Source organism: Schistocerca nitens, chromosome 3 (assembly GCF_023898315.1).
Source record: "Schistocerca nitens isolate TAMUIC-IGC-003100 chromosome 3, iqSchNite1.1, whole genome shotgun sequence".
In the NCBI taxonomy this organism is placed as follows: domain Eukaryota; kingdom Metazoa; phylum Arthropoda; class Insecta; order Orthoptera; family Acrididae; genus Schistocerca; species Schistocerca nitens.
In genome coordinates, this window is record NC_064616.1 from 246,423,088 (window position 1) to 246,449,725 (window position 26,638).

A 26,638-nucleotide genomic window follows, 5' to 3' on the forward strand; every position below is an offset into this window, starting at 1 on the left:
GCGAAGCTCGACCTGGCCCTCCTACAAAATGGTTAAAATGGCTCTAAGCACTATTGGACTTAACATATGAGGTCATCAGTCTCCTAGACTTAGAACTACTTAAACCTAACTAACCTAAGGACATCACACACATCCATGCTCGAGGCGGGATTCGAACCTGCGACCGTAGCAGCCGCGTGGTTCCGGACTGAAGCGCCTAGAACTGCTCGCCCACAGTGGCTGGCAGCCCTCCTACAGAGGAAGACATCTCCCAAAGCCAAGCACGGATAACGGCTGCGGAACGGCCATACTCCTGAAGGAAGGTATTGAGGTGGAGAACGTGATCTATTTTCCATCTGTTTAGGGCAACGCTGTCACTTTTTGGGACGTCAGGATCATCAACATACGAGTACATCCTACATCGGGTACAGGTACTGATAATCGAAGAGAGCAGGCGCGGTTTTATATGGAAGAGGTAGCGCCATTATCTGGGGACTGCTACGACCATATTGTCCACGAAGGTGATTTCAGGTGCGTCTTATCCCCGGAGGACAAATTCCACGCTTCACCACAAGCTCAGAATGGTTCGTTCAGATGGCTCTGAGCACTATGGGACTTAACTTCTGAGGTCATCAGTCTCCCAGAACTTAGAACTACTTAAACCTAACTAAACTAAGGACATCACACACATCCATTCCCGAGGCAGGATTCGAACCTGCGACCGTAGCGGTCGCACGGTTCCAGACTGTAGCGCCTAGAACCGCTTGGCCACTTCGGCCGGCCACAAGCTCAGAATTGAACCAGCCGGAAAACGGGCTGCACCTCATAGATACCTGGCGACGCATACACTGCGATCGGCAAGGATTCCCTTATCTCACGAGCCACTCGTCGAACTGTCTTGACCATGTCTACATCTCCCCAGGACTTACGGCGGCGATGCTCGGTGCGGAGCTATGGCTGACGGCATTCTCCAAGCATGTCACTTAAGTCTGAACATTATCCTTAGTACGTCAGCAGGTATGGCATGGACGGGGCTTATGGAAAACGAATGTTGCGCTCCTCAAGGAACCATAGTATCGGCAGCTGATAACGGAGAAATGGAGGGAATGTGATAGGCACCAACCGTCGTATCTGCCCACGCTTAGGTGGCGGCTCGAATGCGCAAAGCCAGCCTTCTGATGCACACTGATAAAATAAGGCCGCGAAACAATGCATTGGCATCTCCAGACAGTGGTGTGCGACTTCAAGCTGCTACGAGACATCTCCGACCAATTGCCGTCCGCTGCACATCAGGTGGAATTACAGTGGATAAAGGTGAAGATCATCACGCTCACATGACGCCATCCGTAGAGCACACTTGCATGTGTACGTTATCAGTAGCGGACCGGAGGCGAACCCTCTCTCATGCACCATATAATCCGCGAAAAACAACGATGCTGGAGGACGATGGTACTTTCCTTCGACATGCCAGACTGCCGATTCCTGACTGACCATACTTTTGTGAAACAGTACAGGCGGTTCTATGAAGCAGCGATTCGTGACGTCTCGGCGACGGAGAAATTCTCCATTAGCTGACTAGGGTTCTCGATGGAGAAGCTATGGCGACTCTAACAGACCCGATCATGACCGATGACATTAAAGACGCTGTTCTCAAAGGGACTGCCAACACATCAACAGGCTCGGATGATTTCCCGCTAGAGTTTTACCGTGCATTCAGAGACCTCCTTTCTGGGTAATGATGTACCAGGAGTTGCTTCCCCCAGTGTCCCTGCACCACCTGAACTCGTCGAATGCTTCTTTCTCCCGATTCCCAGGTCGTCGGGTGGCAGGGGCGTTAAACATAAGCGGCCTCTCACTGTGCTTACCGGCAACTTCAGAAGTTTCGCCCAGATTCTAGCTGCTCGCAATCAGTGGGTCCTCCTTCGAATTGTTTCCTTCGACCAAATGTGCCTATGTGGCAGATGCTTGTCGCTTGAGCGGAGCTTTGGTGTCAGTGGACTTCGACCACGCCTTCGACAGGGTAAATCACGGCTGCCTTAAGGCGGTGTTGCGGTGATTGACCTTTCTCCAGACCTTTATTTTCCGTGTCATATGTCTACTCCGAGGTGCTATGTCGCTAGTGATGATCAATCGAAGTGCAGCAGGCCCGATTACCATCTCCCAGTCGATACGATAGGGATGACCGCTATCGGTAATTCTGAATGCCACCGCCCTCGAGCCACTGTTACATGGACTGTGATGCCCGCTGACGGGAATTACATTGAGAGGCCACGCCTTCATCTGCCTATACATGGACGACCTGGTGTTTTTGGCTCGATCGGGTGGCTAAGTGTAAGGGTCGTTGGAATGGATTGCCAGATACGGAGCTGCTGTGAGCCGTCCTATGAATTTTACAAAGTCTAGAGGAATGGTAATAGGCAGAGGTTTCTCAGACCAGAGTCTGGCCCCGTTCCGATTTCAAGATACAATTAAATGGTTTGGTTAGCCAAAAATCAAAAATGCTATCGCCATAGTCGTGGAACAGATACGATACCGATATTCCTTTGATCCATATCATGGCGTTAGTCTTATAAGAGGGAAAAGCGTCTCATCCAGGAATAAAAAGGACTGGTTGGGGACCTGACTACTTCAGAGAATACGAACGAGCTTCGGAGGCAATCTACTCAGGACATTAAACATGATTCAAATAGTTACATAAAGTCCTAGGCCGCCATCTCTGATGGGTAGGGTGAGTATATCATATCGAACTTTTAGTATCAGACCTGCACGCGCGAAGTGCCAAAGACCGCCATTACCCTTCGTGCCATAGTCTTCGGCATCGGTAAAATGGTAGCCTAGTGCGGTATTCTGCTCCTCCCTCCTTCAAGTCCATCTGCTCCTTTTGCCTCCGTCCGTCTCCTCCTCCCCTCTTTTTGTCCAACTCCTCCTCCCCCATCTCACTGTCCAATTTCTTCTCCCCTCTCTCTGTCGATTTCCTCTCTCTCTGTCCCTCTTCTCCTCCTTCCAACTCACTTTCCATCTCCTCTTCCCCCACTCATTCCATGTCCTCCTCCTTGTCTCTCTGTCCATCTCCTCCTCTTTCCCTTCTTTGTCCACCCCTCCTCTTCCCACTCCCTGTCCATTTCCTCCTCCCATACTCGTTCTCCTACCCCTCTTTCTCACTTTCCATCCCTTCACCTAGCCCCATTTCTGTTCATCTCCTCCTCTTTCTTTTCTCCGTCCATCTCCTCCTCTTTCTTTTCTCTGTCTGTCTGCTGCTACCCCATCAGTCCATCTGCTCCTTTCCCCTCTTGCTACTCCTTCCCCCTCTAAGTCATATCCTCCTTTCTCTTCTTCCTGTCCATCTCCTACTCATCCCTCTCTCTCTCCATCTCTCTCCTCTCTCTGCCTGTCCCCCTCCTCCACCCCTGTCCATTTCCTCATCCCCCTTCTCTTTGTCCATCTCCTTCTCCCTCTTCTTTCTGTGCATTTCTTCCTCCTGCCTCTCTCTATCCATCTCCTCCTCTTTCCTTTCTCTATCTGTCTCCTCCTTTCCCCTCTCTCTGTCCATCTCACATTCTTCCCTTTCTGTCCATTTCTTTCTCTCTCTCTCTCTCTCTCTCTCTCTCTCTCTCTCTCTCTCTGCCCCTCTCCTTTCCCACCCTACCTATGCCCATCTCCTCTTTTACCCTATCTGTCTGTCCATCTCCTCCTACGTGCTCTCATTCTCTAATACTTGTTAAACGAAGTCTGATTATTCGTGCAGTATGGGCTACACTACTTTTTCACCCCCGCCCCATTAATTGGTAGGTGGTTCTTAAACCTCAACGACTCTTTCCAGTTATTAAGTGATAAGCTCACCAATTTTGACAGAAATTGGTCCAACAGCTTAGGAGGAAATGTGGAGCACGAATACATACATACCTACATACCATAAATTTTTAGAATATTTATGGATGTTTGGATTCAGTACTAGATACATGTGTTTTACCGACTGTAAAGTAGTTAATGGAAGTACTTGGCCAAAAGATATTTAAGTTGGTTTTGCCTCAACCATAAATATGCGAGATTGTTGTCTTTTATTCTACAAAGGAAGTCTTTTTGTTGCTGCAATGAGTCTATAGAATTTGAACATCCATGTACCACTCCCTACTGTAACAGTCAAGATATTACATAAAATGTTGTTACATGGAAACTAAAAAAATTTTCCACTGATGTTCATCATGAGCAGTCCCATCGTCATAGGCTTCCCAGTTCCCCAAAGTTCCTCAGGAGTTGTAAAGCTATAACGTATAAGAAAAATTAATTTTATCAATTTATACGTATCTAATATTCAGTTATTGAGTTATCAGTACAATTGTTATAAAGCATATCTCAATACAGAAAATACACACATCAAAAAAAGTTTTGCATCACCCCCGGTTCCCAGGACTCCTGAATATAGACGTTGACTGTGGATATTGTATCACAGACACAGTTCCTTTTACTGTTCAGAGATGTCACTGAACCCGCCCAAAGATGTAAAAAACCATGCATGAGCAGCGCCTTTTAGACGGAGGGGGTCCGACAGCCGATCAGTTCCATTCAATCCACCAGGAAGGAGGCACATGGCTCGAGTTGTCTGTAGTTCAACCGTACCTAGACGGTCAATACCGCGGTTCGATCGAGTCCGCATTGTTACTTTGTGCCAGGAAGGCCTCTCAACAAGGCAAGTGTCCAGGCGTCTCGGAGTGAACCAGTGTTAGGACATGGAGGAGATACAGAGAGACAGGAACTGTCGATGACATGCATCACTCAGGCCGCCCAAGGGCTACTACTGCAGTGGATGATCGCTAACTACAGACTATGGCTCGGAGGAACCGTGACAGCAAGCCCACCATGTTGAATAACGCTTTTCGTGCGGCCACAGGACGTCGTGTTACAACTCAAACTGTGTGTAATAGGCTGCATGATGCGCAACTTCGCTCCCGACATCCATGGCGAGGCCCCTCTTTGCAACCATGACACCATGCAGCGCGGTACAGATGGGCCCAACAACATGCTGAATGGACCGCTTAGAATTGGCATCACGTTCTCTTCACCGATGAGTGTCGCATATGCCTGCAACCAATCGTCGGAGATGTGTTTGGAGCCAATCCGGTCAAGCTGAACGCCTTAGACACACTTTCCAGCGAATGCAGCAAGGTGGAGAGGTTCCCTGCAGTTTTGGGGTTGCATTATGTGATGCCGACGTACGCCGCTGGTGGCCATGGAAGGTGCCGTAACGACTGTACGATACATAAATGCCATCCTCCGACCGATAGTGCAGTCATATCGGCAGCATATTGGCGAGGCATTCGTCTTCATGGACGACAATTCGTGCCCCCATCGTGCACATCTTGTGAATGACTTCCTTCAGGATAACGACATCGCTCGACTAGAGTGGTCAGCATGTTCTCCAGACAGGAACCTTATCGACCATGCCTGGGGTAGATTGAGAAGAGCTGTTTATGAACGACGTGACACACCAACCACTCTGAGGAATCTACGCCGAATCGCCGTTGAAGAGTGAGACAATCTGGACCAACAGTGCCCTGATGAACTTGTGGATAGTATGCCACGACGAATACAGGCATGCATCGATGCGAGAGGACGTGCTACTGAATATTAGAGGTACCGGTGTGTTCAGCAATCTGGACCACCACCTCTGAAGGTCTCGCTGTATGGTGATTCAACATGCAATGTGTGGTTTTCATGAGCAATAAAAATGGCGGAAATGATGTTTATGTTGATCTCTATTCCAATTTTCTGTATAGGTTCCGGAACTCTCGGAACCGAGGTGATGCAAAATTTTTTTGATGTGTGTAAATTATTGTGTACAAGTTTAAATTGGCTTTGGGAAACAAATTTAAGTTAATTGCTTTCGATAATTGTAAGATAATTTCGGTTGTGTGCAGGATTTGCAGTTAATACCCTCTAAAAGGATTGCATGTGGCAGTCTTAAGAATCTTAGAAATATAATTAAAATACAGTACTATTGCTTTTACTAGTGCAAAATATTTTGTTTTGGACCCCATCTAAAATAAATTCAGTTACATTTCAGAAAATTTGTTCTGGGCCTTTTAACTGATTTCCAGCAGGCACTATGAATGAACAGAAAACAGTAATATGCGCATTGCGTCATTAATTACGCCTGGGCCATTTTCTTAGGTTTTAGTTGATACTTTGAGCCACACAGAAAATTGGCAGATGCACTTGCTACTACCTGATGGCGATTAATGTGCAGATGGCGTCAGTGGCTTCACGCATATCTGGGCGCTGGCTGGTTGGCTATTGTGCGTCTGCCCACGGCTGCTGTCTGAAAGCGACCTCTGCTGACGTCTACGCGTCTCTGCTGACGGCTACGAGTCTAACTGATAGTAATTGCGCTCAACATCAAAGCACTAAGAGACCTCTGATCAGAAGTTGAGGAGCCTCACAAAAGACATAGCAGCGAAATTTCCGCCCAGCAGAAGTGTGACTCTCTCCTAGCATTCTTCAAAATTACCTGTTAGCATGTCCGTACATTTGATTGACCAGCTCGGATTTTTCCTGTTGGCAATAGTATTCTTTATTTCGCAACTTCTATTGCTGTTTTGTTATGGCCTTTTTTCTTTTACTTTTGTAAAAGAATTCCAGCATAATCTTCAGTAATATTGTGTTTTCAGATATCTTCAAAATTCCGTGCCCTCGTGTATACATGACGATAGCAAACTTTTGGATGGCACCCTCGAACCTGAACCTGTAATTGCTTTCCGGAACATTTCATGGTCTAGTGTCGTGCCTTCTCTATCCGTGTCTCCAGCCCGCCTTCCATTGCAGGCTCTGCAAAGTAGAAAACATATTGCATGAATGAAAAGTAAAGTATTAACAGAGCGGCAGTTAGTAAAGAGTTTGCTAACTATATAACGGCTACTAGATTTTATCAAAATTAGTGCTAAAATTGATGTATGTCTTGCAAAAAATGGTTCAAATGGCTCTGAGCACTATGGGACTTAACATCAATGGTCATCAGTCCCCTAGAACTTAGAACTACTTAAACCTAACCAACCTAATGACATCACACAACACCCAGCCATCACGAGGCAGAGAAAATCCTTGACCCCGCCGGGAATCGAACCCGGGAACCCGGGCGTGGGAAGCGAGAACGCTACCGCACGACCACGAGATGCGGGCGGTGTGTCTTGCAATCTGTTGGTATATGTCTGAGAAACAGCAACAAAAACTATAAATGCACCACATTATCAGCGTATTTCAAACGACAAAGAATTAAATGCCCTCTATCGCAGATACTTGAGGCGATATAGAACGGTACTATTTTGCTATTCAGCAGGGAATCAATCAAGCCTTACTGAAGGAAATAGCATGGAAGAGGAGTAATTTAGGAAACTGTGGCTCGAATAACTCACAAAGTTTTCTGTCTCATCGCTACACATTTGTATAGTATTTTTCTTACCATAGCTTCAGACAAATTGCTATAAATTACACATGTATTTCAGTAATTGTCATCTGACGGATTTAATCATCTAAAACTGACTGTTTCTACAGAAAACCGCAACAACCTACACTGACACTTTTTTGATGTGAAATCAAATTTAAACTAATCAAACAACTGTTCCATTACGTTACTTTTCCCTCTTTTAATGCCGGCCGAAGTGGCCGTGCGGTTCTAGGCGCTGCATTCTGAAACCACGAGACCGCTACGGTCGCAGGTTCGAATCCTGCCTGGGCATGGATGTGTGTGATGTTCTTAGGTTAGTTAGGTTTAACTAGTTCTAAGTTATAGGGGACTAATGACCTCAGAAGTTGAGTCCCATAGTGCTCAGAACCATTTGAACCATTTTGAACCTCTTTTAATTCACAAAAATATAAACAACTTTTTATCTTAAGATTCACTTTTTTTTTTTTTTTTTTTTTTTTTGCATTGACCCTCCTATCCAGATTCGTCCATTTTACGTATGGCTAACCGGTCTTTATGTCCTACTTTCATTTCTGAGTATCATCTGCGAGACTACCGATCATGCCTCTTACCGACCGAGTAGCAATGTTTTTGAATGAGAAATGGGAATTTATTGGTATTTTTCCTATATTTTGAATAAGATCATTAGGGAGTTACTATTTCTCACCGTCAAAGACAGCAGTGTGTATGCAAAACATCAAAGTAAAAATAGAAACAACAGTTTCTAGTAAAGAAATGTCATGCTAGATTACCACGCAGAATACAAAAAATACTAGAAAAAAAAACAGAATGTAATGAAATCGTAACCCAGATACTAGCATTGGAATACAAGTCACCAAAAATACTTAAATGTATTTTCATGTATTCTTACAGGTTAGCATAAGTACACAGAAAGAGAGAAATCAAGTAAGACACGAAAGATGTATAACAGTTTTACAGACAGAGAATATTGCAATTTTACCACAATTTCCATCTTGGGAAATAAATTGACTTCTCATGTCACTGACAACATCTGTTCACATAGCATTAAATTAGGTTCTCGAGTGTGAGAAGGGAATACCATCTGCAACTATACATCGACATTCGTACTCTGCTAATGGCAAAACAAGGGTACCGTAATTATACAGAAAACAGCGTATACGGTTTGGCATGAAATGGGATTGGATTGAACAGAATGTTTTACACTTAAGTTAGTTAACTAAATCACTGTTTACGAATGTGCAAATAAAATTACTTTTATACAGTGTTAGTGGCGAGACGTTGTTCTGAAAATGATATTGCAACACAAGTAATGGCACAAAAAAGGACTGCTGTCCAACAGAACTGTGAGGAAAACATGTAATCATACTGTTTGTAACGTTAAGATCCCTGCCTGTGCTAAATTCCAATACAGTTGAGTAATTTAATACTAGTATTAATACTTAGGATTTCTATAATGGGAACGTATATAGACTGCAGAAGATGGTAGGCCTACAAATATTTGACATATAATAAATGGAATTAACTTGGATAAAATGCTACAGAACAACGTCTAGCATCATTACTTACGATTCCTATGATGGAGGCGTATATAGACTGCAGAAGATGTGTATTCCTATAAATATTTGACAAATTAATTATAAATTAACTTGGATAAAATGCCACAGAACAAGGTAGATAGATGTGTGGACTAAGATTGTTGGAAAAAAGTATAACGAAAAACCGATAGTTGGGTGATTTCAGTCTTATACGTTGCTGCTGCGATGTCTTCGTAGCTCGTTTGAGTAACATTCTGTTATCGTTCGAAATGTGTTTTGAATCTTTTTATATTTAGAAGCATTGAAAAGACTATACTTTTTTTCTGTTTTACCACAGCAGCACACACACTCTTAAATATGATGCTTCATATTTACTTGAATTATCGGAAGTAGAATGATCGAATCTGTAGCCAGCAATCTTCATGTTTCTTATGCCACAATAAGCTAGCTTCATGCTAGTAACATAGCTACCTTCCTGTTAGCAATAGGAGTATCATATTTTATATGATAGCTTTCCTGTTATTTTGAGCAAGCGAAGTCAGACTTAAAAAGTTAGTTTTTGATGTGTTGTAGTATTTTATTACACTACATAAAAAGTGCATAGCCTTTTGAAATACAGTATAACTTATCATCAGTACTATTATGTCTAATTTGGTATTATTTGCATCTCCTATCGAGGACTACCGGAAAATATCATTCCCGTTCTCTGATCATTTATGAAGAAGGTTACGAATCCTGTTTTCCGTCTCTGATCGCCTGCCTGTCAATGAGATCAAAATCCTACAAAAAAAAACTTCAAAACAATAAGTTATTCTGTAATTTCCAACGTCATGAAATTTTCATTTTAATTTTCTACTCAATTATTAATGTTATTTGCCCCTCGTGTTTGTCTGCTTTCCGTATGCAATAGAACATTTGCTATTCTAGGCTGTTCCCTTCTGCACTTTCACGTTGTTTTATTGTTCTTATTTTTGTACCTCTCTAACAAAGCGCGCAATGTTTACTGTGCTCTCTCCACCAACACTGTAGTTTGCAGTTAATTTCCCGTGTACTGTTCTATTCCTAATTCGCTATCCATCTGTAGGTCGACAAAAATTAGTAGTTAATCTAAAAGATCATTCTCGTTCATTTCAGTGGAATTAAGATTATGCCAAAATAGCTCAGTAACACATCCCACTTTATTGCATCCGTGTTTTCGTAGTGTTATGACATTTTTAGTGAAGCGGCTCGCCCACGGAATACATTTTTACAAAATGCGGTACCATAAAGAGGTAGTTCGATTTATAAACGAGTAGTTCTGCACCACCGCAATAGAAAGGAAATAGAGACGTTATCATTTATTACTACCTTTACGATTAAGACATTTGTTGTAAATAATGTGGTCTTATTTTAGCATTATATGTTTACTACAGAACTATTTTTAGTAGTAACTGTAATGGTAGTGATATGGGAAAATCAAAATGATTATTTTCTACATTCACAGAATCGAACGAGTAGAAGCTGGACTACCGGCAGACCGAGCTGGTCTTAGGCCGGGAGATTATATTATTTTTGTAGACAAGTACAACGTGGTAACAATGCCGGAGGATGAAGTCTTGGGACTGATCAGGTACGTAAAACAGTGTCCAAAAAGATGTATGTACAGTTTTTCATGTTAGCGACTGTGTCTAAAGTCTGAGGTTTACTTCACTATTAGAAAAGAGTAGGAACGAGAAAAATTTTTCACTCTTCTTTATTTTAATGAAAAATGTTTGTTACTAACAAAGCATCCTCGCATCTGGCCAGATTAAAGAGCCTTAAACTCTTTAGATTCACGCACAGGATGGCCTAGGTCTCGAGACGTTACTATTTGCCAATGTCCCTTCACTGTGGTAGTTCACGTTCGTTGGGAACTGAGTTTTTTCCACTAAAACTTAGCGCACTATTTTCCTACCATTTTCTAACGTATCAGATTAGGTCATTCAGGCCATTTCTTATAGTGTTACATATACACTATATCATACACAGCAATAATGAATGGTATTTTTATCACGCATGGACCTCCACAGAAAAACCTTAGGTCTTTGTACAAGCAGTTGATTTAAAATGAGTTGGAATCAGCTTACGGTTGATAGCTCCACATCGTAGGCATTTTAGAGATATGATGCAGCAAAACGACAGTGAATCAGGAATGACCCGGTTTTGAAAAGAACGTCTTTTACAGAATCACGGTAATATCTTTTTTTCTGATGATATCGATACAACATTAGCAGTTGTGTCCTAGTACTGAGCTGCAGTTCACAACACTTGCAACAAAACTAGCACTTATTAACATACTGTCACTTTTTTTGAAAATTAGCTCACCGTAATTGAATAACTTAATACCACAGCGATGTCGGGTCTAATTATTTAGTGGTGAAGTGCGTGCATGGAAACCGCAAGGTTGCGGAATTGAATCCCGGTTGGACCACGAAAATTTTTCGCTCTGTCTTTCACCTAGAATTCACTTGTCAATGACGTGAAGATTCACCTGAAACGACTCATGGTTCGTTTTCAACGTTACGCAGTAGTTCCCGTTTCTACATTAATATTAGTGGTGTTGATTATGGGCACGCGGGTCATCGAAGTCGCTTCCAATTGAAATATTTGCTCAAATTACTTTATTATTATTATTATTACTATGATTATTATTATTACCGCAGCGGTAATTACGTCGCTTTGAGTCACTAAATTATCTGTGTAGTTTTTATCAGCTGATTAGGGACATCACACGATTACACCGAGAAAATTACTGAACTTATCGTCTTTCCATGACATTCAACGTCACCGTTATCTTAAATACTTGTCGGTGCCAATTAGGTAATGGGTTCAAAGTCTTTGACTCGCATCACACATCTGTTTCTTAAAACAGAAAATACTACTACCATTCTAAGAAACCCCTTTCTTTATCAGATGGCCAACGCCAACACTGCGAGCTATCCTGAAGCCATTTGTTTGTATACAGTTTCATTGTCAAAGGTGTAACTGTTACACATTGTCTGCGGAACCCCAATGGATGAATGAATACTCTCGTCCTAGATTCCAAATCTGGCAATAATACTGTTTTATTCTTCGTTTAACTTGCAATTGTCGTCCATAACACAAACGAGTCCTACGTGTCAAGTCATCCTGCACTATAACTTCTGCGACGTCTTTAGATTTGTGTGATTTATCTTGTAACCGAAATTTGATGGATTGCTTTTAGTACTCATGTGAATGACCTCACGTTTTTATTATTTAGAGTCAGTTGTCACTTTTCGCGTCAAAGAGATATGTTATCTAAATCATTTTGCAAACAATCTAAGTGGGCTGTTCAGATTGTCTTCTTAATCGTTTATACAGGGTGAATCACCTAAAACTTGCACCGCAGATATTTTTACGAGGCCCGTTCAGAAAGTAAGCTCCGATTGATTGCCAAATTGAAACCACAGTGAACATCAGAAATGTTTTACTTGTAACAATTAGCTACACCTTTCAGCTACTTCTCTACGTAGTCGCCGTTCTGACTTAGACTTTTGTCATAGCGTTGTACCAACTTTTCAATAGCCTCATCATAGAAGGCAGCCGCCAGTGCTTTCCGCCAATTCTCCACGCTGCCCTACACCTCGTTGTCTGTGTCAAAATGTTGTCTTCAAAGACAGCGGTTCATGTGACCAGAGATGAAACTCAGGGGGAGACAATTGCGGACTGTATTGTGGGTAATATCACATTTCCATTTGAAAACGATGCAGGAGCATCTTCATTGCCCCTGCAGAATGCGGCTGAGAATTGTCTTGAAGAAGAAACAGCACGACAGTTATGTAATGTTAGCTGCATAGCTTCAGGCGAAATTTCTCACCAGGCCCTCGTACTTGGCGGCAGACACTATTTTCTAGACATCTTTACGCACTCACTGCGAGCTCAGAAATGAGAAGAGCGACGTGATGCTAACTGGGGTTATACTAGAGACACTACCCAACACATCTGTGCAAAGCTTTATCGGATTTTCATAGTCGTTTCCATTTCGCGACCGATCGGAGCTTACTTTCTGAACGCCCCTCGTATAATGGAAGAAACAATTGATATGCAGATTTCACAGATTGAAATGGTAGGTAGGTGTCCACCTTTGCAGCTCATACGCAGAATGTTACAAGATTCAAATGTGTATTTATTTACAAAAGGTACAAATATTCCAATGGAAAATGCCTGTTGACTGTACCACAATAAAAAGTAAAATAAATTACAATATCAATGGTGCGTTGGAGGAGTCTAGTGCATGTAGTTTACGAGATATCGCAAACTGAACAATCTAAATACCAACAGTTGTTTGTTTCATGTGGTAGCACAAACGAATGCGAATATCATATGGGTGCGTATGTGCAGCCCTTCACAGATGTTAATACGTCTCTGGAGGTGTCGTGTTGTTCAGTGGGGCACTTCCTAGGTCAAACGAAAGACAAACATAGGTGAATACAGTACCTCTGTGGGATCTGACACGTTAAAGAATCAATGTACTCTCAAAGCCTCTTCTCAAAACGCCCACCACCCGCGTCAATACAAGCTTGCGGTCTGTCATGCAACGACTGCTTGGCACGTTCTAGCATTTCATCGGAAAACGCAACGCAGGCAGCAGTAATACGTTCTTTCATATCATCTGTATTGTTTGAAGAGGATGAAGTGGCTGAAGAGGTTGACGTCCCCTGGGAAATCTTTCTGCGTACATGATATATGAACGAACGGCATACTTCCTACATTCACCACAAACCATGAGCGTATTCGGTTTTCTCACATCGGGAAATATCATCTTCCAAACACGTCCTACTGCGTCCGCTATCACACAATAACAAACAAAATAAATTTTCGCTATTATTTAATTATTTTTGACGAGCTGATGACAGGATATAATTTTTACTTGTACAGACTGTCGGCATATCATCAGACGCAGAAAATTTCACAGAGTTTCGAGCTCAAATTGACACGTAATTGTAACTTATTTAGTTTCATAATCGAAAAAAGTTCTTTCACAAATATATGTCGATCGAGATATTGTATCACCTTTGCAACCTCATTATGGAGACTCTACTACAGAAAAGCAATGAAAACTTCCTAGACAGTTATAACGTAAAAAGAATTGTCATTAAAACTGGAATTACCTTGCAGGTCAAACTGTTGCATTTGCACGCGCGCGGGGGCGCTTTCAACTGAAACACCAAACAGTCTCGATAACACCTTTAAAACAGGTGCAACCTGCAACATTCAGTGTCCTCAAAACCTTTATAAAACTGTCTTCGTAATTCTTTCAATGCCACAAAGAATTCTCCAAATCTCGCGCTTTCTTTAACATCAGCTTAGGGTACAGCGCTGTCGTTGGCAGAATGTGTTCCTCGTACGAGATCTTCTTTTTAAATGCATCCCCATCAAATCAGAAAGAAGTTACCTGGCAGTGTCTTACTGTGGGCAGTGTGCAGTCAAGTCCGCTTAAAATGCGAGGTGTGCAGTTCATTTCCTGATGTTCTAATTTTCTTTCCTGCACTACTTTTTCCTTCATAAATTCAACAATAGCGAGTTTTAAATCGAAAAATCGTTCTAGGCATACCCCTTGACTTAACCAACGTGCTTTGCAGTGATATCAGAAGTCTCCACACTCTTCATACAGTTTCATTGAAAACTGTTGCAAATGACAGTGGAATAAAATGTGCGACTCCAGAAATTTTGCTATTCATACAAACAATTTCTTCACATGCTCCATGCCTGCAATGTTAGCAGATGATGTGCAGAACAATGAATCCCTCTGTCGATCGTTGTAATTTTTTGCTCTTACGTTGTCACCTAAATCTTTAAATTCTTTCTGCATGGTATTATAATGTCGTTCCGTAGCATATATGCAGTACCCGTCCCTTATGTGAACTGAGTATTCTCTTCCCTCTGTTCTGTCATTCCCATTCGTTTTAAACGATTGTGTCAGTAGATTGCTAGAGCGACATTTTTGTGCAAATTGCCACTGGACCTGTGAACGTCCTTCAAATGTTCAAATGTGTGTGAATTCCTAAGGGACCAAACTGCTGAGGTAATCGGTCCCTAGACTTACACACTATTTAAACTAACTTATACTAAGAACAACACACACACCCATGCCCGAGGGAGAAATCGAACCTCAGGCGGGAGTGGCCGAACGTCCTTAATTCCACTAACAAATGGTAAAAGGGTAAAGAGCGATGACACCACGATTCTGACGAACTCAAAGAGTTTTGACGCATGAAACATGCCGCATTGCAATGCTAAATGAAATGTCGCGCCGTTCCGCATACTTCCGAGGAGGACCGAGCAAAGCCGAGTAAAAGGCCGGGCTTTGTCCCGCACACGGCTTCCACACGCTGCACGCGTGACATTTAGCACGCCGTGGTTGGCCCTGATCTGAGCGATAAAATGAAACACACAGCTGTCGGTGTTTACAATGTTCACAATACGGTAACTCATAAACTACGTGCACTAACTTCCTGCAACAAGCACCACTGATATTCTCATTTACACTACTTTTAGGATTTTACTGTCAGTACCCATTATCCCGCTTCAAAATTTGCAACTGTTGTAAATAACTAATTTCGCTAATGTCTCAGAATCTGTGCACTGGCTGCAAATACCGATAGTGCCTCCCTCGTCCAAAATATATGCGGTCCAAGTCTTAGGTGATTCACTATGTATACAGGGTGGTCCATTGATCGTGATCGGGCCAAATATCTCACTAAATAAGCGTCAAACGAAAAAACTACAAAAAACGAAACTAGTCTAGCTTGAAGAGGGAAACCAGATGGCTGTATGGTTGGCCCGCTAGATGGCGCTGCCATCGGTCAAACGGATATCAACTGCGTTTTTTAAAATAGGAACCCCCATTTTTTATTACATATTCGTGTAGCACGTAAAGAAATATGGATGTTTTAGTTGGACCACTTTTTTCGCTTTGTAATAGATGGCGCTGTAATAGTCACAAACATATGGCACACAATTTTAGACGAACAGTTGGTAACAGGTAGGTTTTTCAAAATTAAAATACAGAACGTAGGTACGTTTGAACATTTTATTTCGGTTGTTCCAATGTGATACATGTACCTTTGTGAACTTATCATTTCTGAGAACGCATGCTGTTACAGCGTGATTACCTGTAAATACCACATTAATGCAATAAATACTCAAAATGATGTCCGTCAACCTCAATGCATTTGACAATACGTGTAACGACATTCCTCTCAACAGCGAGTAGTTCGCCTTCCGTAATGTTCGCACATGCATTGACAATGCGCTGACGCATGTTGTCAGGCGTTGTCGGTGGATCACGATAGCAAATATCCTTCAACTTTCCCTACAGAAAGAAATCTGGGGACGTCAGATCCAGTGAATGTGCGGGCCATGGTATGGTGCTTCGACGACCAATCCACCTGTCATGAAATATGCTATTCAGTACCGCTTCATCCGCACGCGAGCTATGTGCCGCACATCCATCATGTTGGAAGTACATCGTCATTCTGTCATGCAGTGAAACATCTTGTAGTAAAATCGGTAGAACATTACGTAGGAAATCAGCATACATTGCACCATTTAGATTGTCATCGATAAAAATGAGGGCCAATTATCCTTCCTCCCATAATGCCGCATCACACATTAACCCGCCAAGGTCGCTGATGTTCCACTTGTCGCAGCCATCGTGAATTTTCCGTTGCCAAATAGTGCGTTTTATGCCGGTTTACGTTACCGCTCTTAGTGAATGACACTTCGTCGTTAAATAGAACTCGTGCAAAAAAATCCGTCATCGTCACGTAATTTCTCTTCTGCCCAGTGGCAGATCTGTATACGCCGTTCAAATCGTCGCCATGCAATTTCTGGTGCATAGAAATATGGTACGGGTGCAATCGATGTTGATGTAGCATCCTCAACACCGACGTTTTTGTGATTCCAAATTCTCGCGCAATTTGTGTGCTACTGATGCGCGGATTAGCCGCTACAGCAGCTAAAACACCTACTTGGGGGTCATCATTTGTTGCAGGTCGTGGTTGACGTTTCACATGTGGCTGAACACTTCCTGTTTACTTAAATAACGGAACAATCCCGCCAACGGTACGGACACTTGGATGATGTCGTCCAGGATACAGAGCAGCATACATAGCACACTCTCGTTGGGCATTTTGATCACAATAGCCATACATCAACACGATATTGACCTTTCCTGCAGTTGGTAAACGGTCCATTTTAACACGGGTAATGTATCACGAAGCAAATACCGCCCGCACTGGCGGAATGTTACGTGATACCACGTACTTATACGTTTGTGACTATTACAGCGTCATTTATCACAACGCGAAAAAAGTGGTCCAACTAAAACAATCAAACGAATATGTAATAAAAAATGGGGGTTCCTATTTTAAAAAACGCAGTTGATATCCGTTTGACCCATGGCAGCGCCATCTAGCGGGCCAACCATAGCGCCATCTGGTTTCCCCCTTCAAGCTAGACAAGTTTCGTTCTTTGAAGTTTTTGCGATTGATGCTTATTTCGTGAGATATTTGACCCAATCAATATCAATGGACCACCCTGTAGATTAGGAACAGCAAGGGACCAATAACACTTAATTGGGGAACGCCAGATATCACTTCTGTTTTACTCGATAAATTACGACGTCAATAGGAAACCAATCAGTTGGCGTTAGTAATGTCCCCAGCTTGTGCCAGTCCTTTATGTAAACAAAGACAAGAATATTACTTTCAGATCGTAGGATTCACTGTATTACACCATAGCAATGTGGTTATTCGTGTACACTTGTATGCTGCAATGCAGTGGTGATTCTGCCTGTATGTTTTGAGGCCGTACGCTAATTCTTCTCTTTTTCCCTTTATTTCTGTCGGTGTGGATACGGGCTGCGCTTTGGTAATTTGTAGTTATGGGACTCCATGTGTCCCAGCGTGTGTGCTGCGGTCCGCTGTGATTGTTGCGGGTTTATAGGTCTCCAGGGGGGCGGGAACACGATGTACCGCCAGTCCCGCGCATTAGCGAATAATGTTCCATAACTGGCTGCGGGCGGGACAGAGAGGGCGCACAAACAGCACGTTACTGATTAATTATTTAACCCTCAGACAAAAGTAATTACGCATGTGAGGAAGTAAGATAACCCTTGTGTCGCATTTGCTACGGTGCATACATTTCAGATGTACAAACTAATCAAAAATTTCGAACGTTTCCTTAAAATATTTGAAAACAAACACGCACACAGCTAAATTTCGTGAAATATGTATTATTTCAGTAAATGAACATGCAGCCACGTCAGTTTTGCAAAAAGGTTTAGAATTTCTAACTATCTAGATAAGTTCCCTTTTGAATGTTTTTGGTAGGATAGCAGGTATATTTTGCTCTGTAAATTAATATTAAGGAAACTTATAGTAAAAAGAGACTTCATTTGCCACTAGGAAAACAGTGAAAAAGCTAATAGTTTGTATTCTTGAGTGCTCGCAGCGCAGTATATTTCTTCCAGAGGCATAACAAGTAAAGAAATCCGAACCGTTGCTATGCCGAAAATTTTTAAAGCTCTATAGTTTTGCGATAGGTTTATTTCGCTACAGTGCCATTTTCTAGCTGCCTGCAATAATACACGATGTTCTTAACCATTGTTTCTATTATTATTTATAATTATTGACAATATTGGGCGATTATACAGTATTACATACTTCAAGCTGTTATGGCGTCCATAAAACATCAGTTGGTGCTGTTACTGTCTAACGATTTGCTCGTTATGACTTATAAGTGGCATGATTATATGACTGTGGCAACTGTACTACCACAATCACATAATCAAGCAATCTATAAGTCACAACAACCAAAACCCTGTAAACAGAACAAAAAGACCATAGCCACCAAAAATTCTCGTCTACAACAACATTAACGATCGAGGTATGACAGTATAGTTGCCATTTCATATAAACACACTCCCTGTAAGTCATAACAACAAAAATGCTAAACAGTGACAGCACCAATCGATATTTTATGGACGTCAAAAACAGCTAGACGTAAGTAATATTGTATAATCGCCCAATATTGTCAATAATTATACATAATAATAGAAACAAAGGTTAACGAAACCATGTGTTATTCGCAGGCAGCTAGAAAGTGCTACTGTGCCGAAATAGGCCTATAGAAAACCAATAAAGCTCTAAATACTTTAAGCATAGAAGCGATTCGGATTTCTTTACTTATTCCGTCTCTCCAATAGCTAATAGTGTCAGTCTTTTTTGCGCAAACATCTTAAACACTTTGCTGGAATAGGGAATTCTCGTTATACGTACTATTCCAGTGTTTCAAGCTCGACCTCTTTAATCAGAGTTCTAACTAACAATACTCGCTACGCGAAATTTTTCTACACAAATATTTACCTCTACATGTCCCAAGGAATCCAGTCGTTAGCTGATGGTGAGCGATTATTCCAATGGAACATCTTTGGTATGAGTTGAAACGTCGACTTCGCTCCAGACCCTGACGTCCTGTATCACTACCTTTTCTGGTTCCGGCCGTTGAGGAAATCACCTAACTGAAAGAACCCTCAGCAGAGTCAAAGTCATCATAAAGAAGTGTGGACACACGCCGTATAAACGTCCGCTAATAGGTATCCGGATACTTTTGCTCAGATAGAGTACTCTATCACAAATTTCTCCTTCAAATTAAATCAGATATTTGATACTAGTAAAATTCTTTTGGGCAGAAATGCCCTTTATGCCTGTGAAAGTCAGCTTTTGATGCCTTTCTTGCTTCGTCCGTCGTATTATGTTTTGATTCCAAGGTATCAGAATTCTTTACCTTCATCTACTACGTGATCACCAATTTTTGTGTTAAGTTTCTCACTAATCTCATTTGTGCTGCTCTTCATTATTTTCGTCTGTCTTCGGTTTAGTCGCAGTTCATATTACATGCTCATTAGACTGTTCATTCTATTTTCATTAGTTCCCGCAATTCTTTCTCATTTTCACTGAGGATAGCAATGTCATCAGCGAATGTTATCGTTGATATTCTTTCATCCTGAATTTTTACCCCACTCCTGAACTTTTGTTTCTGTCCTTGCTTCTTCGATGTGTAAATCCAATAGTCGGGGTTAAAAGACTACACCACCTTCCTACATCCTTTCTGACTGGAGTACTTAGTGCTTCGTCTTCCATTCTTATTTTTCCATCTTGGTCCTTGTACTTATTGTTTATTACTCGTCTTTCCCTATAATTAACTCCTGTATTGCGGAGAATTTCGAATATTTTGCACTATTTTACACTGTCGAACGTCTTTTTCTAGGTTGACAAATCCTATAAACGTGTCTCGATTTTTCTTAAGTCTTGCTTCCGTTACCAAGCGGAACGTCGTAACTGCTTCTCTGGTGCCGTTAGCTTTCCCAGAGACAAACTTATTGTCACATAGCAGATCCTCAGTTTTCTTTTACATTCTTTTGTACGTTATTCTTGTCAGGAACATGCACGCATGAGACTTTAAGCTAGTTGTGCGACAGTTCTCGCAAGTATCTTCCTTTACTATCTATGGGATTGTAGCCCTTAGGCGACTAAAATGAAGTTCATATCTCAAGTTGACTTTATAATAGAACATAAATGATTCAAATTTCTGATCTAAATATGATGTCTAAATTAGAGAGCTCCGTGCCGGAGCCTCATGCAGTACGTGCCTCTAAATATCTTGAATGCACTCAATGAAATACTAAATTTGTTAACAGTCTTCGAAGAAGGCATATACATTCCACACTACATGTTGCCTGGCGTTGTCCAGCTAAAATACGACATGTGGTGAAGGAAGGGCCACACTTCGGTTCAGATACCTGATTGGTTTGCAGCTAGTCCCCCATTCAGTTCAGTATTGCCCAGTACCAAACTGCGATCACCACGGAAGCGTAGATCACGTTCGTGGCCGTCTCTGGGATACCCTAAACAGGGACTCTTCCAAAAAAACACTGACTTTTTACGTAATACCATTCAGCATGCCCCTGACGGCGTAGATTGTAGTCTGAGGCGTTTTTAGGTTTTGGGGAGTGGAAATCGATATAGTGACAGGCTCTCATCTGACAGCAAACAGCTTAGAATCGTCCACGCAGACAGGTTCTCACTCGTTACTGTGCTCCAACGTTAAGCTACTACTATGAACGAATCTGTTATTTATTATTATGTAGTATTCTGCCTAGTGGCAGGTCCATGTCTTCGTAAGGAGAATTTCTGATTCCACTGTTCCCTGTCTTCAGCTTCTTCCTTCAGTGTGTTGTATCTCCTTCCATCTTTCATGTCGTCCAAATGTTGAATTCTTTTCCTTCCTCGTCCTGCATTTCCTCTGACTTTCCCTTCGATGAAATCATGTATGAGTCCCTCGTGTCTAAGTACATGTCCAATCCAGTTGGCCTTTCTCTGAAGCACTGTACGCAGAATACTTCTCTTCTCTCCTACTCTTCGCAATACATCATCATTTTTATGCGATCTGTCCACTTGATCTTTTCCATTCTCCTCCAGCACCACATTTCAAAGCTCTCTAAGTATTTTTTCTCCTTCTTTCTCATGGTCCATGTCTCTGCTCCATACAGTGCAATGCTCCAAATGTAGCACTTTATCAGTTTTTTCCTCAATGCCAAACTCAACTTGCTGGTCAGCAGAGTCCTCTTCTTGTTAAAAGCAGCTTTGCTTTGGCCATGGCGATTCTTGCTCGGATTTCGTTGGTGCAGTGGGCATCTTTTGTGATAAAACTTCCCAGGTACTTAAACTGATTCACATTTTCCAGTTCCCGATTGTCAACAGTTATCTTCAAGTGTTTCTCACGTTTTGATATGCGCATCACTTTTGATTTTTCAATGTTGATTTCCATGCCGTATTTTCTTCCCGTTTCCACCAAATTGTTCATCATGTGTTGCAGCTGTCTCTGAGTTTTGGCGAGCACTACCAGGTCGTCTGCATACTTGATGGTGCTGATGAGACGTCCTCCTACTTTGAAGTTTCCACATCCTTTCAGCGCTTCTCTCGCCAGCATTTCTCCATACATGTTGAAGAGACTTGGCGACAGACAACATATTTGTCTTACTCCCTTTCCTATTTGGGGCAACGGCCTTGCCGCAGTGGATACACCGGTTCCCGTGAGGTCACCGATGTTAAGCGCTGTCGGGCGTGGCCGGCATTTGGATGGGTGACCATCCAGCTGTCATGCGCTGTTGCCGTTTTTCTGGGTGCACTCAGCCTCGTGATGCCAACTGAGGAGCTACTCGACCGAACAGTAGCGGCTCCGGTCAAAGAAAACCATCATAACGACCGGGAGAGCGGTGTGCTGATCACAGGCCCCTCCTATCCACATCCTCAGCTGAGAATGACACGGCGGTCGGATGGTACCGATGGGCCACTTGTGGCCTGAAGACGGAGTGCCCTTTCCTATTTCCACACTGTTCGTTTCTCCATAGTTCAGTCGTACCTTTACCCTTTGTCGCAGGTACGAATGTGTACTGCCACTTATAATTATGCGGACAGCGTTGGAGTGACAATGCCCTGTGATCAGTTGCGTAATCCTCTATCCGCTCGTCACCGCGCACGACCCTCGTCTAACGACTGATTAAACACATGCATTACTGTCAAAGCACAATGCCCCGTACGAGCCCAACTGTCACGCTATGACAAATCCATTTCTCAGGGATCGATCATTCTGTCCCGTTACACCTAACTCAGGGACCAATTTGCTACTTTTGGTGTGGTGTTGTTACTGATATTTGATTTCACGTTTGCACTTCGACTGACAGCTCTTCATTGTCTGAATTTGATGTAATGGCGATCCTTCTATCACGCTAGAGAGGGCGCTGCAGCGACACGTGTACACCACCTCGCAATAACCCTAACCACTTTTTGCTGGCATACTGTTCTACACATTCCGTGGGTTGGAACTTGAGTGGGCCATTATTTCTTTATTGGCTTTTTCACAAACCTTAGAATGTTATCCTCTTCCTTCTTAGAGCATCATTACGATCTTATTATGTGCTAAAATTACTCGTTTAATTATCTGTTTTGGTAGTTTACCATTGCTGTGTTGGGGCCTCACATTACAGAGCCACAATAACTTTAGTTACATGCCATAATTAAAAAGTGTCAATGACATCTTCATGGGATATACTCTATTCGCTGGAAGTAAATTCCGTAAGTTTCATTACAATCCATCCACGCTTCAAAGAATAGAGCTGTCATATATTTTGTGAATTGTTCACTCTTTCCTACATTAGTATGAAAATAAATTAAACGGTGTTCTACAGGACAACGTGTAGATGACAACACTGAATCGTCTGTACTGCAGTGCAGCTAAGCAAGTACGAGACGCTGCGCCTGAGAATATTGTAATTGAAACATTTGTATCAGCACATTAACTACAGGAGTAAGCCATGTAGCAATCATTGGAGATTTATGTTGTTATGCTGGAAGACTCCAATTTTTTGTATCCCAGCATTCAAGCCCAAAACGATTTCTGGGACGTATGGCGAATTTTGCTTGTATCCTTTCAGCTGTCAGTCGTATACGAAGCTTGTGTTTAGTGTTGTCTTTATTTAATACGAATTGTTACACAGAGTATTAGACCTTATCCTCTATGTTTTTGTATTGTAAATCACATTTCTTTTGTTTGCACGTCTTCTAACATGATATATTTCGTTAGTTGTATTTCATGGATCCCATGGAGAGGGGTCTCTAGGATGTGGAAAGAAGTCCGGGATTTAGATTTTATTGAAATGTAATGCAACGAAATGATTTAGTGTTAAGAAATATTATTGTACCATAGAGATAATATTAATTATAAATTAACATAAAACATTTATTTTAAGAATTTCAGTGGAGACATTCTTTAATGAAGGAGAAGAAGCTACACTTCAGGAAATTATTTAATTCATCGTGAATTCCACAACATTACTTAAGACTTATAATATTTTTTGGAAGATTGTTAACCCCTTGAAGTACTCGTATTTGCAGGTTTGTATTTGGTTCTTGTGTTATATTCACATATCCACTATTCTTTAAGAGAAAGATAATTTTAGTAGCAACAAAGGATATCAACGAACATACTTAGGGTGAAGAAATTCTCAAAATCCCAAGGTTTTTGAGGAGGTCTCTGCAGACCCTTCTGGAACTAACACCAAAAACAATTATTATAACATGCGAGGCAAATGGAGGGTAGTTTACATGTATCAGAAATAACATTAGACGCTTGATAGAATTCTATACTGTACCACTTCTGGTTACGTAACACTCTGAAAGTATATTGCTATTTGGTTTTTGCTTTCTTTCACGTAGGAGAGATTAAAACCACGAACCAGCTCCGCACAAAGTTCTATAATATTTAAACTTTTCCATGAGGATATGGGGGTTCTATGCATGTGCATATCCCGATTCATAAATGAATTGAACTCCTCGTCATATGTTGAGGAATCTTTCGCTGTCAATATCTCAGAACATGCTGTTAACTACTTCTGTACATAGTGAAACGGACGTAGTGAAATTCCATTCTCAATACAGAACATTTATGATGCCGTGAAACACATATTTTCAAAGCCACTGTCTTTCGCATTATAGCTTATTTTAGGTTTAGTTGTCATCTTCCACGCACGAGCCGAAAAAACGTTCAACATGCTCGCAGTCTCAGGGAGGCGATGACAATTGTATTTTCCATCAGTACTGAAGTGAATTTAATTCTAATATAGTTATATTTTCCTGAAGAGACATTGAGTCCCAACTTTATCTTCGATAAGGTTAGAAGCGGAAGTAATGAATTAAAGTTTGTACCAAGACCAGGATTTGAACGTGGGTCTCCCACTGCCGAAGTAGATAGGCTATCCACTACATTGTCTTTGCATCATAGTTGACACAGCTGCAGAGACTACTCCAGTCGAATGCCCTCCCTAACACAAAATTCAATTGAGATGTCAGCCCATTTTCCCCTCTTAAATCGTCAGTATTATCGAGCCTCTCAGATACTGGTACAGTATCCCAGCTTTGTACGTACAAAGTTTGTGTTAGGGAGAGCATGCAGCTGTGTTAGCCACTTTGCCAAGATGGCTTAGTGGGCATCACATCTGCTTACGAAGCGAAGTTCTGGCCTTGGCAGAAATTCTAATTCATTACTTCCCTTCCACCCATCTCGATGATTGTGATTCATTTCACGACGTGTGATGCAAAAAAAGAGTTACAGGAATGCAAAACTAATATTAGTTTATGATAAAGGGCTAAAAAGTTGTTGAAATTGTGTCCATAAATTAAAAGAATAATAGGAAAACTGAGGGTTGTGATTTGAACTGTCGTAGCCCATTAACGAATAACAATCTGTTGACATTACTTTTTACATATTCCATAGCATAGGTGTCTGCAAAGAGCGCAGCAAAGTGACGGTGTGCCTGCCTGCCCACAGGTCGTGTGGGAACACGCTGAACCTGGAAATGTACCGGCGCGTGTCCCCGAACGGGCTGGTGTCCGGGTCTGGGGCAGCCAGCGGCTTCCCCGCCCCCGCATCTGGCGCCGCAGCCGCCCCCTCTCCCGCCCCCGCGACGGCACCCGCCAGGCCGGCCACCGACTGCTCCGGCGCCACCTCCGCGTCGCTGGACCTCAGCCGCCGCCGCCTGCACCTGCCGCAAGTCACCTTTAGTTCTGAGGTGCGTCTCCTAGCCACTTCACATATTTCTCGCTACAACAAATAAGTGGCTAATTCGAGACGTAAGGTAACACCACTCATTTTCAGAATGAGATTTTCACTCTGCAGCGGAGAGTGCGCTGATATGAAACTTCCTGGCAGATTAAAACTGTGTGCCGGACCGAGACTCGAACTCGAACGGTCCCGAGTTCAAGTCTCGGTCCGGCACACAGTTTTAATCTGCCAGGAAGTTTCACGGCTCATTTTCTTTTAACAAGCGTGGCGATGCAGTGCATACGGCACTAGAATCTCATTGCCGAGGAGTGCCCCTCACGCTTAAGTTTTCCGTGGTTTCTGTAAATCGCTCGAGGCAAATGCCATACCATGTTCATCTAAAAAGAGCTGTGACGACTCGATGTTTCGCTGAATCGTTCAATAACTCTACAATTAATTACGATTACAATTTTAACGTTGGTGTGATTTACATGCGCAGAAAAACGAAGGATTACAATTTCAGAAAAGTTGGATGATTTATTCAAGAGTAAGAGCTTACAAACTGTGCAAGCCCAAGATGGCTTGCTATGAAGGGCAACAAAACAGGGCGTAGAATATCGTCGACATACCTCTGTGCTGTGAGGGCGGATGACAACCAAAGGGCTCCTACTGTGAAAAGAAATGGCACACCACATCATCACTCCTGATTGTCGGGCGAGTGGGGTTGGTATCCCACCGCTGTCCGGGACGTCTGAAGACACGTTTTCTCCTGGAATCTCATTGACTGGAGTAGAATTGTCTTCATTGATGAGTCCCCATTCGAACTGAGTCCTGATGACCACCGAAAACGTGTCTCAAGGCGCCCCAGATAGCAGTGGGATGCGACCCGACAACCAGGAGTGATTTGTCATCCACGGTATCCTTACAGCACAGCTGTACGTCGGCGGCATTCTACGAATCGTTTTCTTGCTCGACATGGCAAGCCATCTTGGGCTTACATTTCAGCAAGACGATGCCCGCCTCGCCGGCCGCTATGGCCGAG

At 42.4% G+C, this 26,638-nt stretch overlaps 1 protein-coding gene across 1 annotated transcript in view; it reads left to right on the top strand.

Annotated features, from left to right (window-relative positions):
- The window catches only part of LOC126248203 (uncharacterized), a 988,540-nt gene that overhangs the window by 549,237 nt on the left and 412,665 nt on the right, over positions 1–26,638 (top strand). The window contains exons 6-7 of the mRNA XM_049949008.1: positions 10,436–10,561; positions 25,384–25,624. Of these exons, the coding sequence (XP_049804965.1) occupies positions 10,436–10,561; positions 25,384–25,624 (367 nt within the window). The remainder of the gene's footprint in view (positions 1–10,435; positions 10,562–25,383; positions 25,625–26,638) is intronic.